The 14,045-nt window shown below is 43.7% G+C and overlaps 2 protein-coding genes across 4 annotated transcripts; one reads left to right on the forward strand and one right to left on the reverse strand.

Annotated features, from left to right (window-relative positions):
* Positions 1-8: 8 nt before the first annotated feature.
* On the reverse strand, positions 9-2,569 carry LOC109853999 (dual oxidase maturation factor 1). Its single transcript, XM_020426655.1, has 8 exons — positions 2,365-2,569; positions 1,904-2,112; positions 1,730-1,787; positions 1,466-1,600; positions 1,088-1,310; positions 772-983; positions 506-701; positions 9-429 (listed from the first exon to the last, which is right to left on the reverse strand). Exons 2-8 carry the CDS (start codon positions 2,066-2,068, stop codon positions 252-254), a joined length of 1,167 nt encoding a protein of 388 aa, XP_020282244.1. The 5' UTR covers positions 2,069-2,112; positions 2,365-2,569; the 3' UTR covers positions 9-251.
* A 713-nt stretch (positions 2,570-3,282) lies between these two features.
* LOC109854000 lies at positions 3,283-13,323 on the forward strand. 3 transcript variants are annotated; one of them, XM_020426657.1, is made up of 4 exons: positions 3,283-3,458; positions 4,795-4,838; positions 5,646-5,906; positions 8,848-13,323. In XM_020426657.1, exons 2-4 carry the CDS (start codon positions 4,823-4,825, stop codon positions 12,966-12,968), a joined length of 4,398 nt encoding a protein of 1,465 aa, XP_020282246.1. In that variant the 5' UTR covers positions 3,283-3,458; positions 4,795-4,822; the 3' UTR covers positions 12,969-13,323. The 3 variants fall into 3 exon arrangements, 2 of the variants coding, with proteins under 2 accessions (XP_020282246.1, XP_020282245.1); XM_020426656.1 differs by lacking the exon at positions 3,283-3,458 and adding an exon at positions 4,273-4,410; XR_002250170.1 differs by lacking the exon at positions 8,848-13,323 and having other exon boundaries at positions 3,287-3,458; positions 4,795-4,967; positions 5,646-5,735.
* Positions 13,324-14,045: the final 722 nt, after the last annotated feature.

Here is a 14,045-nt window from a genome sequence, read left to right on the forward strand (position 1 = left end):
TATTAATTTGAATATAAATAAAATTTAAATAAAAATATAAATTTTAATTTAAATGAAAATTATATTTATGTTTGCACAGACATCTAGCATACATAGGCTCGTATCGGTCCTAATACTTATTTGTAAATATTCACGAGCATTTAAATTGTTGCACATTTTTTGTTTACTAAGTTAATAAGTGTCCGAAACACTCGATGATGCTTCGGAAAACTGACAAACATTAAATATCTATAGTACATAGAAAATATACATCAACCGTTGACGGTTCTGCGCGAGGCTGGCGGAAAGGGATACGACCAGTTGTTCGCCGAGTCGTCGCCGATTTCTTGCGGGAATCCGGATGACTCGTGCGACACGTAAGCTCGATTAATGACACCCTCGGTGTCGTCTTTGGTGGCGTATCTGTTCTGAAGCTTGGACGAGAGTTGACTGAAACAATTCCGGAATTTTTTTTTCCGAAAAACAATGAAATCAGACGTCGATTATAATAATTAATCACACGAACCTCATTATCCGATCGCCGAACGAATCCTCGATCTTAGGTGCTTTTCGCTTGACATTGCGCGTGTCGTAACTTTCCTCTATGATAACGTGTCTGTCGTAAGGCGTGTCGTAGTCGACTTCGAGTATCGTCGAGAACTGATGAGGGAAAATCATATCAATAGCTGTTATTATGAGTCCCGACAAGAGGCACGCGGCACCTAGAATTTTAACCGTCTATTCATACAATTAACGACAATTAACTGATGATTATTGCACGTTAGAACGAACCGGCTGAAAGCACGAGCCAGTAATTCCAGCCGAAGTTGAAGGAAAGAATCGAGCCCTCGATGTGCGCTATCAGAGGTTCGCACGGTAAAAGGGCTCTGTAGATTACGTTCGTCAACAGCATACAGAGACCCGTGATTATCATGCTGTAGGCTCCGTATCGCGGCACAACCATCAGCAACAGGTTCATCAGTATCCACGAGGCGAAGGAGGTCCTGCAAGAAACATCTTGGTTGAGAAGAAAAGAACAGAATAAATTTCGAATTCTATTCCTATTGAATTTTTTCCCTGCGACCAATTCGTACTTTTTTTAACGTACCACAGCATTATCGAAGCGTAATAGCCGGCCTCGCGGTATTGCGAGCCCCATGAGAAACCCTCCTGATGAAGGCTAAAGTATTCCGCCAAGGAGACGATCGGGAACGGCGCGCCTTGATAAAGAGCCTGCTTGAAGGCGCTGTTCATGTCGCCGGAGTTCCGCAGCGAGAACCGCTCGTTGTACTCGATGTCGCCGTTAGCTGTTTGCTCGCTTCCCGGCAATACTGTAAAAACACGCAAGATTCGAACAACGTAACAACTGAATTTTTCTGACGAAAATGATAAAAAGCCAAGCGTGGACATTTAAAAGGATCGGCCGTGTACAATTTGCACATGCAGTTTGTACATTTGCGTAAAATATATTCATTAAAATACCTACATCTGTACGTTATGTTGATGTGCATCAAACCGATGTAACCGCCGATGTCGGCCGTTGCTTTGTGACGGGAGAAAGCACTGTACGAGCTGACAATCGTGGCGGAACTTGTGTGCCAGGATGAGCCGTATTGCGCCACTGGATCCACCGAGAACACGCACGCGTAATTATCCTTCTCTCATTTCGCAACCAATCGCGTCACCGACGCGAGATTTTTTTTTTTCTAATTCGAAAAGTAGATCGAAGAAAAACAAAGCGCGCACGAACCTTGAATAGTCGCACCCACGAACAGACTCAAAGTGACCGTGAGAAATGTGGCTAATCGCTGCGACAAAGAAATACTAGAAATTTATCGTCCGAATTTATGGAAAACGGTGGAGGGGGGGAGGGAGAGGAAAGGGAAAAAGAAGGGGAAGATTTAACTTGACGAAAATTGCTTACCTCTTTTCTGACACCTGGGAATATGACTAGAAATGCCGTGAACAGGGTGCCGAATATCACGAATATGATAATCAGAGGAACGTCACCTGTAACGGGAGTGCGGTTGTTGTAGCTGTACAGAGTCGGGCCGCCGTCGCTGCGAAACGCGTCGAACCATCCTTTCATTTTTCTCGATCAGCTGGTGATTTTTCACCTCGACGAAATCTAAACTGTACGTAAACCCGAGATTTCAATAGAATCCTCATTTTCTTTTTTTGAAGAAATAAAAAAGATTAAACAAATAATTATATACAAATAAATAGAGAAATAAATTTTAATTAATTTTCAATCGCGTTCTATCGCAGCAGAACAACGATCACGTAGACATTACGAATCGAAAGTGAACGTATCTCCTTCTCAATTCTGACATGTTCCGACTCGTCGCTTATCTATTAGAGAAGATTTCTTCGGAGAAAATTTACCTAGAACCGCACCAGTGCGCGAGAGAAGCTGCTCGGAAAATGCTTGTAGAAGTCTTTACCAACATATGCGCGAAAAACGCAATCGCACAACATAAAGAACCGAAGGCGTTGAGTCTACTGGAGCCTGAGTAGGTTAACACACGCTCCCGCACTTGGAAAGTGGTTTCTCCCAAAGCATAAGCGACCTCGTGCACTCCACTTCGTGGAGGTGAGAGAAAAAGAGGGGGAGAAAGAGAGAGGAAAAAGAACTGTGAGAGAAAGACACGGATGTGTCTGTTACACATTACCAAGACTCAAACACACGTGGCAACAGCGTTAATTCACCTTCATGCGTGTTGCAAGGTCTAATATTTTCAAAATCTTTGAAAATGTAGCCGGTAGTGATCTTTCAAAAATTGCAATCTGACTCGCATCAATAAAACTTCAAGTTGAAAAAAACAAAAAAAAATGACGCAAAAGCAATATTCTGCAACGTTGTATGAATATTATATTAATGTTGCAGAAGTATACATTGTGTCTTGAAATATATCAGCATATATCGTTGCAAAAATTTATATGTTCGTCGGAAACTCATCTATATTGTAGCGATCTTTCAGAAAAAAGTTGCGATATTTCAATTTTGCAAAATAAAAATTTTGCGATGTTGCAGCAATATGAGGTGATGTGATCAATAAGAGATGATCACCTTTCAATACCGAACACCACTGAAAGGATCATCGGTATTCGGTCGTATGTGCGTACCGGTAGCGGAAGCTTTGATCATATTCCGCTTCTCTCGCGCGCGTACGTCGCGCTCAAGACAGGTATGCCGTAGCGACCGTAGTGTTGTGCCGCTGCCTCCTATAATTCCGCTATTTCGGGCGGTCTAATTCGGGGCCGGTGACGTTATGCTTTTAACGGCGGCGTTGATAGCGAGACATCATCCAGTGCAGCGCGCACCGCCACCGCCGTTGTCGCGACGGCTACCACCACCGCTGCCCAGCAATAACCACCGGGAACGACGGAGAGTTTGGTGGTGGCTCACGCTGCAGTCACCCGAAGGCTTTGGGCCTCCCATACTGCCATCCGGCGCTCCGGTCCTCCGATCCTTAAAGGTAAAACGGTCCGTTCTCCATCCGGAGATCTTCTCGCGAACGAATCCCCGTTTATCGAGACGACTACCGTATTTATTTAATTGTTGGGACAATAGGAGGGTTGAAAATGTGGAATTGTTGAAGTAATACAAAAGAAAAAGAAGAAAAGAAGGAAGAGGGATTAATTTTTAATTTTTCAATTGCAGTTGCCGATTTAATTTGTTGTTATGACGAGTCTTTGTATACCTGAACACAAGTTCTCAGTGTCCTTCTGAATGTTCGACTATCATGGAAAAAAAATTTATCTCCCCGAAGAATCAAACCCTTATTGTACAGTGATAACAACAGTCAATATAGATTTCTCAAACTTCAAAACGAACTCCAAAACTCGTCGACCAATTGCCTCGCTTTGTTTGATTTTTGCCCCGCAAGATCGTCGAAAGAAGCTTTGTTCTTCTTTTCACGATTACATCGTTTTACTTCTGGTTTCAGTCGCCCAAAGTATTGATAGAGCAAGTCGCGGTGTGAATGAAGTTTCCTTCTTGAAACATGTTTCTTATATTCGCGAAGTGTCGTCGAGAACAAAAGTCTACGCGAAAATTCGTTTTACATAGGTACTTCTTTCGGAGGAAATTTGAGCGAAGAGCGACGCAAGCACTTTCTTGAAAAAGCATTTGGTAGCGTCTACCTACCACCGTTAACTCGCCCGGCCTATTTATAAAACGCGACCACGTAGCGCGCCGCGTTCGCCGCTACCGCTTGCCTATCATGGTCGTCCCGCGTGCAAATCAGCGCTGTCTATCCTTCTTCTTCCTAATTTTCGAAAATGGGTCAGAGAGTTATTTTCGCGCGATACGGTCCTCAAAGCCTTGAAAGTGCCGAGAATGACGATACCTCGGCAAACGCGCCGTGTGTGTTTTTGTGTGTCGCGTAAAATATTTTATTATTATTCATTGCGTATTAAATTGGCAAGGTAATGGTAATGCAATTACAAATATCTATATATGCATCAGTGTCAAGGAATAATCAAACGAGAGAGAGAATGGAAGCGCAGCAAATAATAGGATAATTTTGTTTCACATTGAACAAAATATCTATATAAATTATTAATAACACCGATTTTTGTAATTTGTGATATTGTCTTCTGGCCAATTTTATGACATCTCTATAAATTCTCTTTGCAAATGTTTAATGTATGATTTTCTTATACAGTTTTTTTCTAGAAAACAAACTTTGTTAATAACTTGTTTTTATTTAGAAAACAAACTTTGATAATAGCCTGTTTTTTTACGTATCGATAAGGAGTCTCGCAAATATAATCGTTTCGTAATATCAGTGTTCTTTTTCCCTTTTGTAGGCGTACGGTCCGAAGCGGCGTGCCAAAAATGTCGGGATTAGAAGGTGAGGGCCCCTTTACCAGCATTGTCGCAACCGCGTTGCTTGAATGCCATCGTAGATAGATAAACGAGTGTCGTGGAAGAGGAAATCACAAAGGAACCGGGCGTAGTTCGGCGTATGCGCGCAAAAAATGTAATATTCAAATATGTGACTTCGCTATGACTTTATAACGGAACGCAGCATTAACCAACAAAATCCCTATCTCGGACAATCGATCGCTATTATCACGCACTTCCGTATATCTAAGACGCGCTTCATAAAGTTCATATCTCATTGTATTTCGGCGATGCGACGCCGGCGTAATCACGCCGCTGACAACGACTCATTAACGAAGTGTGTTTGATATCAGGTTACATCAAGCTTTATGAAACACACCGCTGCTTCAAAAACAATAACGTGCACTCGTACCCTTTTCTTTCCGCAAAAAATTTGAATTTTAAAAGTTTTAAAAACGCACAATTTCAAATTCCTAATTGTAATTTTTACTTAAAAACTCTTTAAATTTATTTGATAAAGTATATTCGAGAAATTTATTTTCTTATTTTTTTTTTTTTTTTTTGAAGAGATTCAAACACGTAAAGTGTCGTCGGACTTGACGACACGCCAAACATTATTTTTCTCTCAGTAATTTACATGAAGTTTTCACGACTAACACACATCGTGACTTCGCAACTTGGTTTGCACTTCGCATTCATTCTCGAGAAAAAAAACGAACATTCACTTTTATAACAATCGCTTCTCTCATTTTTTTTTTCCTCAATTGAGCGTATAATTCAACGCACTTGCGTGATTCTCGATTCGCTTCCGTAGATCAGCAGAACGCGACGGAGGAAAATGACACACCAGAAGAGACAATAGAAGAAGCGAGAACAAGCAACGAGGCGACAAGTCCCTCGGAAGAATCGAACAGTTCCGATTTGTCAGAAAGTATATCCGCGAGAAACACGGAAGAAGAACGAGAAGAAATCGACAAAAGAGAAGAACAAGAAGAAACTGACAGAAAAGAGCAGGAGGAAATTGACGAGGAAGAAGAACGGAAGAAGACGCAAAACGACGAAACGTCAGAGTCAGGTTTGTAAGAAGCGCTTTTCGTTCTTGCAAAAGAGACTACTCGAACGTATTACACATCTGCGATTATACACGAGCCAACCGATACATGTATAAAATGTGACTGTAATGAAATACTGCTCTGACATTTTCGATCGTGCAATTCGTCTCGACGAATTTGAGAATTTGGTCGAATGCCATTTCGCGTTTCGATATTTCTAATTCCGAAACATTAATAAATACCTACACTATTAAAATTAAATTTCTAACCTGAGAGATCATGAAATTAATTCCATTAGAAGGTGAGCATTAACATCTTATTTGCTTATAAAAAGCTTTTTGAACAATTTTGAACCTTTATGATTTTCGATAACAAGAGAATAACAGACCGATAAGAACCAAATATAAGACATAGACTGTAATAGAAATTGGTTAGTTTTCTTTTTCTTGGAAAAACAACCAGTTTTGATCACTTTATTAGATTATTCGATCGTCTCTCTCTCTCTCTCTCTCTCTCTCTCTCTCTCTCTCTCTCTCTTTCTCTTTCTCTCTCTTTCCCCTTTCTCTTCTCTTTTCTTTTTTTCTTTTTATGTTTGTCATTTTTTTCATTTTCTTGCTTTTGATTTATTTTATTTAATTTTGTACTATATTTTTGTTTCTCTGCCTATATACTCACTTATTGTTCGTTTCTTTAAATGTATTTTATTTTTATTGTCTTTTTATATAATTTTTTCGTTTGTTAATTTTTTGCACTTGAGAGGATCTTCCTAGAGCGCTTTATAAAAAAAAATAAAGTTTTCTAATCTAATCTGATATCTCTCTCTCTTTGTCTCTCTGTCTCTTTCTGTCATAATGAAGTTATTGAGGTTAGTAAGTATAAAACTTAATATGTATGTATATATGTCATGTACATATATATAGTTGTGAAGTTTCAGACTTAATGACTCAATAATACAAATCTATAATAAAATCTATAATAAATTCATCTTTTGATCTGCCATTGAAAAGAGAATGAGTGTTTACTACTAATACATTTTGTGTCGATAGAATGACAATTATATTAATTTGTACAAGGAGTTACGCCAAGATTTACGCGCGCGTACGAGACAAGCTTGCGCCTCTTCTATTACACTTGTCGGGACCAATTAACGTTGCTCACCGAGCGTTGACGTGTTTGCGCGTGGCGTTAGCGGTGTTCGCATAAAACGCTCTTGTGTATGTGTGTGTGTTTATTTCGATGGCAACGTCAGTGGATAGCTTAGTACAAATATACAGAGAAACTGCGTCTCTCGCAGTATGTTCCAAGGAAATCTAAACTTTCCTATACAAACCTATTTTGATCACAGCGCAGGTTTGTGTGTTATTTATAAATCTCGCGTTTCTCCTGGCGATATGTACAATTACTAGATACTAAATAAAATTGATTTGACGTAAAAAAAAAAACTTTGCGAATATTACATATACGATGCCACGAGAAACCGATGATTTTTCGTTTCCTTCGTTCTCTTCGGAAATAAAATTGCTGTGAAAACCGGAACTGTAAAAAGAGAACGTACAATTACAAAGCGCTTTCAGAGAAAGCAGAGCGATGAATAGAAGATAAAGTAAAACGAGGGGAGAGAAAGAGAGCAGAAAAATTGGCACGAATAAGAGAAGCCGATCTAAAGCGGAGTGTTTACATTACCGAAGCGAACCGAATATCGAGAATCGAACTTCTTCGCGAGACTATCGTCGAGTCACGTGAGTCACTGGAAACGCTTTTCGTCGCCAGCACGCAATTGAATATTGCCAAATTCATCTATTTGTTCCATCGACATATATATATGTTTAATTTGTAAAATATATATTACAAAATATCACATTGTATGGAACAAAATTATCATACGTTACCAACAACAACGTGACACGATCAATGACGCGGAATTGAATTGCGAGCTTATGTTATTTTGGACGCACAAGCACGGGCGTTGTACAATAAAGAAATATGTGAACAATTTCCAGACAGACGCGCGCTCACTTTGTAACGCGCGCGCATCGCGCGCGCACTTTTGCCTCGCCTTGCTTCGGCTCGTGAACAGCTGCGCGAGCGCGAGCGTCGAACGAACGACCGAAAATAAATCCTCGCGGAGAATCATCGTACGTTGTTTGTTTTAAATAAAACAGGAGCGCGGAGAGAAGGAAAGCGGGTAATAGCCAAAGCCGGTCAGTACGGTCGGCCAGAGCTATTCACTCGTTGCTCTCTCTTCTCTCGGCACGAGAGTCGTGAAAAAGTTACCGGACGCATCGCTTGCACATATCCTGCGTACAATCGCTCGGCTCGGCGTATAAAAAATATTGTGCGCGACACGGAGCGACGACGCAAATAATCGAAACTCTCTCGTTTTCCTTGTGCCCTTCTTTCGAAATCACTCGCGCGCGCGATCGATATTTCGGAAAATTAGCAAAATCGAGTTCAAATTTGTCCGCTTGAGTACAGCGACGCGTATCTAGTAAAAATTTTATATCGTTGTTTCTTACTTTTTATTGCGCGAATAATTGTTTTAGTTATCTAAAACGTCGGAGCGACACATCCCAACACTTAGTAATTTTTGAAATCACTTGTGTCTAAAGATTTTACAGGAAAAGTAGGTAATATTTCTTCTACTAAATATAAGACTATCAAAGAGCGTGCGATATTTTGACATATCTTACGTCAGGAAACGTAGTAGGTATGTTTCTTAGATTTATTTCTCTCTCTCTCTCTCTCTCTTTCTTTCTTAAATACTATATATAAACTATGTATAGATTTTATCTGGGTATAGAGCGCCGGATAATTCTATAGACACACACTTCACTTTCTTTTATTGATGTATAACCACATAGGTTTTAAATTAAGTCACACATGTTTCTCACACATAAAATACTGTTCAAAATGTATAAATAATTAAATTAAATATACACAATTCCGTCTGCTTCTTCTTCGCAGAGCTGGCAACCGTCACAAAAAGCACGTCGTCAGGTGACGGCGTGATAGCTCTGAGACAGACGGAACCGGACGAATCGAGGGTAGAACCGATATCATCGGCGACAGTCGTTGACAATGGAAACGCGCAGCATCAGCAGCAACAGCAGCAGCAGCAACGGCACAACAACGGTTCCAACGTAGCAGCAGTTGGTGAGTGGAATTCATTGCCGGTACTGGTAGAACGGCTACGCAAAGCGCTCGAGCTGTCTCTGGCGGTGAGCTATCGGCGAGGCGATGAGTCGACGACGACGCCGTCCGCGGAACCTGTCGTCGGCACTGACAATGAGCGCGGCGGCGGCGGCGGCGGTGGTGATCGGGTTTACGCGCGCTGTTGTTCCATGGAACAGGCGTTGCTCGGCGGCGACGACTGCGATTCCGAACTGAAGAAAAACGAACTCAAGTTCTTAGAGGATCTGCTTCTGTCCGACATCCAGACCGCGCTCTCTCGTCTGCGCGAGACGCTCGAGCGTACCAACGTCGAAACGCTCGCCAAATACGGCGGTGCGTCGAATCCCACGAGCAAGCTGCAGCTTCTGCGACTGGTGTCGAGTCTGCTGTCGCGGTTACAGGTGCCAGAGAAGAAAGCGGAAGGCAGCGAGAACAAAACTGGCACAGCGCGAATCGGCGGCATCATGCCGTTCGAGCAGAAACGACGCGCCGTCAGGCACACCATCGGCGTGTCCGCCGAAGAGATAGCGCACGCGAGAAGACAATTAGAGGAGAGCAACGCGAACTTGGCGAAGTTGAACGATCAGATGCAGTTGATCCAGAAGCAGGAACCATTGCCGTCTGCGCCGCCCTACGCGATGAGCAGCAGCGAGAAGTACGTGGAAGAAGTTCACGATAAGTATACGAAGGACGCGATCAATCAGCGTCAGTCGTTACGCGACAAAAACAAGGATTCTTACGGAGACACGTCAGTCTATCGGCCGCTGATTCCAACCCAGATCGTGGACCATCCGATTGCGACGGAACCGGGTGACTCGAACGCGTGTCAAACTCGACGTCGAAGCAGCGTCGATAGTTGTCAAGAAAACGCGATCGACGACGAGCAAACTGCGATGAGGAAGGCGAAGGAGGAGCAAAATCGGGTGGCGAGTCTTGCAAATGCGCTTCGGCAACGCGCAGACGCGGTCAGCGCGAACAGATGCAACAACAACAACAACAACAACAACAAATTCACAGCAAAGAAGTCGAAGATCAAGCGCGCCAATACTATCGACATACCGAGCTACCTGAAACTGCAGACCGAGAATCTCGGTTACGATGGAACCGGTTGCGTTTCCCTGCGACGTCCCATCAACGTGAGCGACAAGATCGTCTCGAATCCGAGCCTCGTGATACCCCCGTCGTTCCAACCGCGCACGGAGAACGACAAGAAGTTCCTCGCGCTGATCAATCGGAACAACGAGACGCAGACGTTCACCACCGCGCCCGCCTTCATCAAGTCCTTTGGCTACACAAAGACCGCGGACGCGTCGTCGATGAGCGAGAACTGGAACAGTCGATTCTCTAACATCAAAACCGCGTTCGACAAACCGATGATGAACGACGGAAACAAACCCACGTCTCCCAATCCGCATCCGGCAAAACGCCTTCCGGTTGCGCAAATATTCGAGAACCAGAAAGCGTCCGGTGACACGACGACAGTGCACAACGGTTTCAGGAACGTGCCAAAGCCGGACGTGGGCTTCAGGCATGCGCCCTCGTCGCTGTTTCAGAAGATCGAGAAATCGCAGAATCCGAAGTCACCGCCGAGCCAACAACGGCAGAGAAACAACGCGCCATTCGGAAGTACCGTGCGCGAAAAGGCGAGAACCACATTCGAGCGGGACAACAGCGGCGGCGGCGGCATTCGGTCTCAACCTTTGTCCAAGTGCGATGTAAACGAAAATTCGCAAAAGTCCACTTTCTCTCGACCACCGTGGATCGAACACGATAGAAACGAGAGGAAACCGATGAAGATGGTCACGGAAAACGGCCGGCTCGATTATCGACAGTTCTGCAAGCAGTTCGCGCCTTTCATCGCGAGCAAGAACGCGGTACCGGAATCTAAGAGGTCGCCGCAGAACATCCTAGAACATTCAAAGGCGCGTGGTAAGAATTTCGTCGCTCCAAGGGACAACAAACTCGACTTGATGGACGGGAAGATCTCGTTTAAAGTAACTCCCGAGAGAGACTCGCAGATCCGACAACAGCATCGCCTGGGTGACTTACGTCCCGAGATCGAAGAATTAAATCGGGACAGGTTTTCATGCGGGAATAAATCAATCACCGTGGATAACGATAAGAATTTGCTCAAATCCGCGATTGATGTAACGTTCAAAAGCAACTCGTCCGTGGTAACTCAGATCGGGGCAAATAATGTCAGTCCGCCGGAAGAGATGCGCGTGTACCAGGCTGTTTCTTCGGTTTCGAGAAATCCGTTGCGCGCTCAGAACAACGCGTCTGTTCAGACCAATCGCGAGCCGGAAATGGAACAAGGGACAGCGTTCCGATACGAGCGCGCGAATAATAACAATCCGACGTTAGAATCGATCTTTTATCCTGAGAATTCTGAACAATTTGTTCTGGACTACAATCAGAATTATCGTTCTCCGACCGAGATCATTTTGCGAAACGAAACTTCGCCCTCGGCGAACGTAAGCGTGCACAGTCCCATTGGGAACGTTCCTGTTCAAGCTACTTCCGATTACTCGTTGAAGAAAGGCGAGCAGATCTTTCCACCGATAAGTCCGCAAAATTACTTGCCGCCTAAATCGACGATCGACACTCGACGGCTCGAGACCTATCAGGATCATCCCCCATACATTGCGTTCGCGAATCAGGAAGTTTCGTTTGAGAATCACGTGTCGGACGAAATCGGTCAAGAAAATTACGAGCGCACGAGCGACGCTTTGCCGGAGGAACAGAATATTCAGAATCAGGATATCAGCACGGACGTCGGCGTCGTGACACGTTACGCATGCGCGATCGCAACCGTCGCGTCGGCGGAAAATGTTCTGCCAAAAACACGTATCGAAGAAGACGACACGGAATACAAAGCGTCGCTGTCGACCTCGCCGTCCTCGCAGCTTTGGTCGTGTCCCAAGTTGACGACTGATAGCGAGGAGGTCACCACGACCGAGGACGAGATACGCCGACACAATATACTGCAGCAAAATTTGGTCTGCCGTTTGCAGAACGAGCGCGCGACGCTGAACGATTATCATAATACGATTGTTTCCAATCAGTCCGCCGGTTTCGGTCAGATCGATCACACTTGCAATCGATCCGGTATCGATCAGGCTGTTAAATATGAAAAATCGGCAAATCGGATGGAAGCTGGACCGAAACAAGCGGAACTGAAGAAGTTGGAGCCGCCGATTGTCACCAATTTGCTGGCACCACCGTCGTCCTCGGGATTCGGAGCGAACCGAGTTATCGCCCTCAGAGAACAATACGAGCAACCCTCTGCCCTTAGTCATTCAAAATCTTCGCAAAAGGAGCGTTCGCCGATTCCGACTGGCACGAGCGATACAATGGACTCAAGCGACAAATATTTGGTGTCCTGCGCCAGCAAACCGTTCAGATCCATCGTTCTGTCCAAGTCCGAGTCGTGGCATCAGCTGGCACTCACGAAGAAACAGTCCGCCGTCTTGCCGCGTCCATCGCACGGCGGTTTACTCCCGCAGTCGTCGTCGTTGTTGTCATCGATCACCGGTGGTGCGTCATATTCTCCGAAACCGCCCAAGCCGAAATCAACGTTGTCGTCCTTCCGCCTGAAGAAGCAATACGAGGCATCTTCGTCCTTGGACAGCGTGAAAAAAATGGAGGACAAGATACGCCGTTACTTCGACACACCGGCGCCATGCGATCACGACACGAAAAACAGACGTTTTTCGTCGTGCAACCCGCCGGCCAAGGGTATGCTCGGACTGTCCCGAAGTCGCACCATGCCGGGAATATGCAATGAGAGGCTGCGCTTGTCGATTCCTGCGCCGACGTCGCCGCAGATTCCGACAACGAATCTCAACAGCGCCGAAGTGGATCGCGTGTTCGAGGACATCTTCGAAGAAGCTACGAGAGCCGACAGTCACTAAAACAAATCGATCGGCTAGGTTTCGTGTTTTCGTTAGTGTTGTGTGTTGAGCACCGGTGCGATTCCGAACGACTGGTTGCAATAAAATAAAAGTAGACGTCGTCGTTCGGGACTTTTGAAATTTATTCTACGTACGATTATATTATATTAACTGGTCCGCGTGCGCGCTCCGCATCCGAAAAAAATCGTGATAAGAACGCTTCTATATACATAAAACGATCACAAATAATCATTGTGCAACAAGTTAGTGGCGCAAATTGCGATCGTAAATTTTTTCGACGTCGTGCAATTACGCGTTTTGTTTTTCTGCCGTTCGACTTTTCTAAACTCAAGTTTCGCAAAAAAACAAAAAAAAACAAAAAAAAAACAAAACTGCTTTTTGAAAGTCGCTAAAGAGGACCATGCCAACTCCCGAATGAAACAGTGAGTCCACAGCCTTTGATTTTGTTGATCTGTTTGTCAGTCGCAGTAACGTTACGGTTTGTGCGAGTGTGTGAAAAAAAAAGAGTGCGGCGTTTAGAACATAGTAAATTACACAGCAATATCCCGTAGTGATGTTAGATTCACTTTAATCTCCCGAGACACGTTTCCCGGATGATTTGAGCAAAACCGATTCTCACTGCTGTGCAATTACAGCTTGTGTACAGTTTACAAAGAATATATACATAATTATTATAAATATATATTTTTTTATGCAATATATTTATGTTACACACATTGTGTAACGAATGTAATTACACGATATATTTACGTTCTCTTATTGAGAGCGATTAGACCGTGTGTTTCATAAATCCTCTGTTTTTGTCCGATCGCTCGGTCAAAGTTAAAGAGACAAAGACTATTGTCTTTATACTCTTGACAAAATTAATAGATATTTGTGTGTACATATAAAAAAAAAAGAACATGTATATGCTCTTAATTATTGTCCAATTGTATCTTTTTGTTTTTTTGTTTTTTTTGTTTTTTTTTTTTATACTAAACTAAAGTTAAGTTTTTCGTTACGACACATTAATGCATGTCACCACAGGCATGCAACGCCAAGAAAGAGTGTGTGAGAAATGTTCAAGCTCTTGCCGAG

This window comes from Pseudomyrmex gracilis, unplaced genomic scaffold, assembly GCF_002006095.1.
Source record: "Pseudomyrmex gracilis isolate BER0280 unplaced genomic scaffold, ASM200609v1 scaffold_58, whole genome shotgun sequence".
Classification (NCBI taxonomy): Eukaryota; Metazoa; Arthropoda; class Insecta; order Hymenoptera; family Formicidae; genus Pseudomyrmex; species Pseudomyrmex gracilis.

Coding starts and splice junctions, on each gene's coding strand:
- LOC109854000 (XM_020426656.1), top strand. CDS start 4,322: ATGACGATACCTCGGCAAACGCGCCGTGTGTGTTTTTGTGTGTCGCGT. Junction 4,411..4,794: donor TTGCGTATTAAATTGGCAAG/GTAATGGTAATG, acceptor TCCCTTTTGTAG/GCGTACGGTCCGAAGCGGCG. Junction 5,907..8,847: donor CGACGAAACGTCAGAGTCAG/GTTTGTAAGAAG, acceptor TCTTCTTCGCAG/AGCTGGCAACCGTCACAAAA.
- LOC109853999 (XM_020426655.1), bottom strand. CDS start 2,068: ATGAAAGGATGGTTCGACGCGTTTCGCAGCGACGGCGGCCCGACTCTG. Junction 1,788..1,903: donor TCCCAGGTGTCAGAAAAGAG/GTAAGCAATTTT, acceptor TCTTTGTCGCAG/CGATTAGCCACATTTCTCAC. Junction 430..505: donor TTCGGCGATCGGATAATGAG/GTTCGTGTGATT, acceptor GAATTGTTTCAG/TCAACTCTCGTCCAAGCTTC.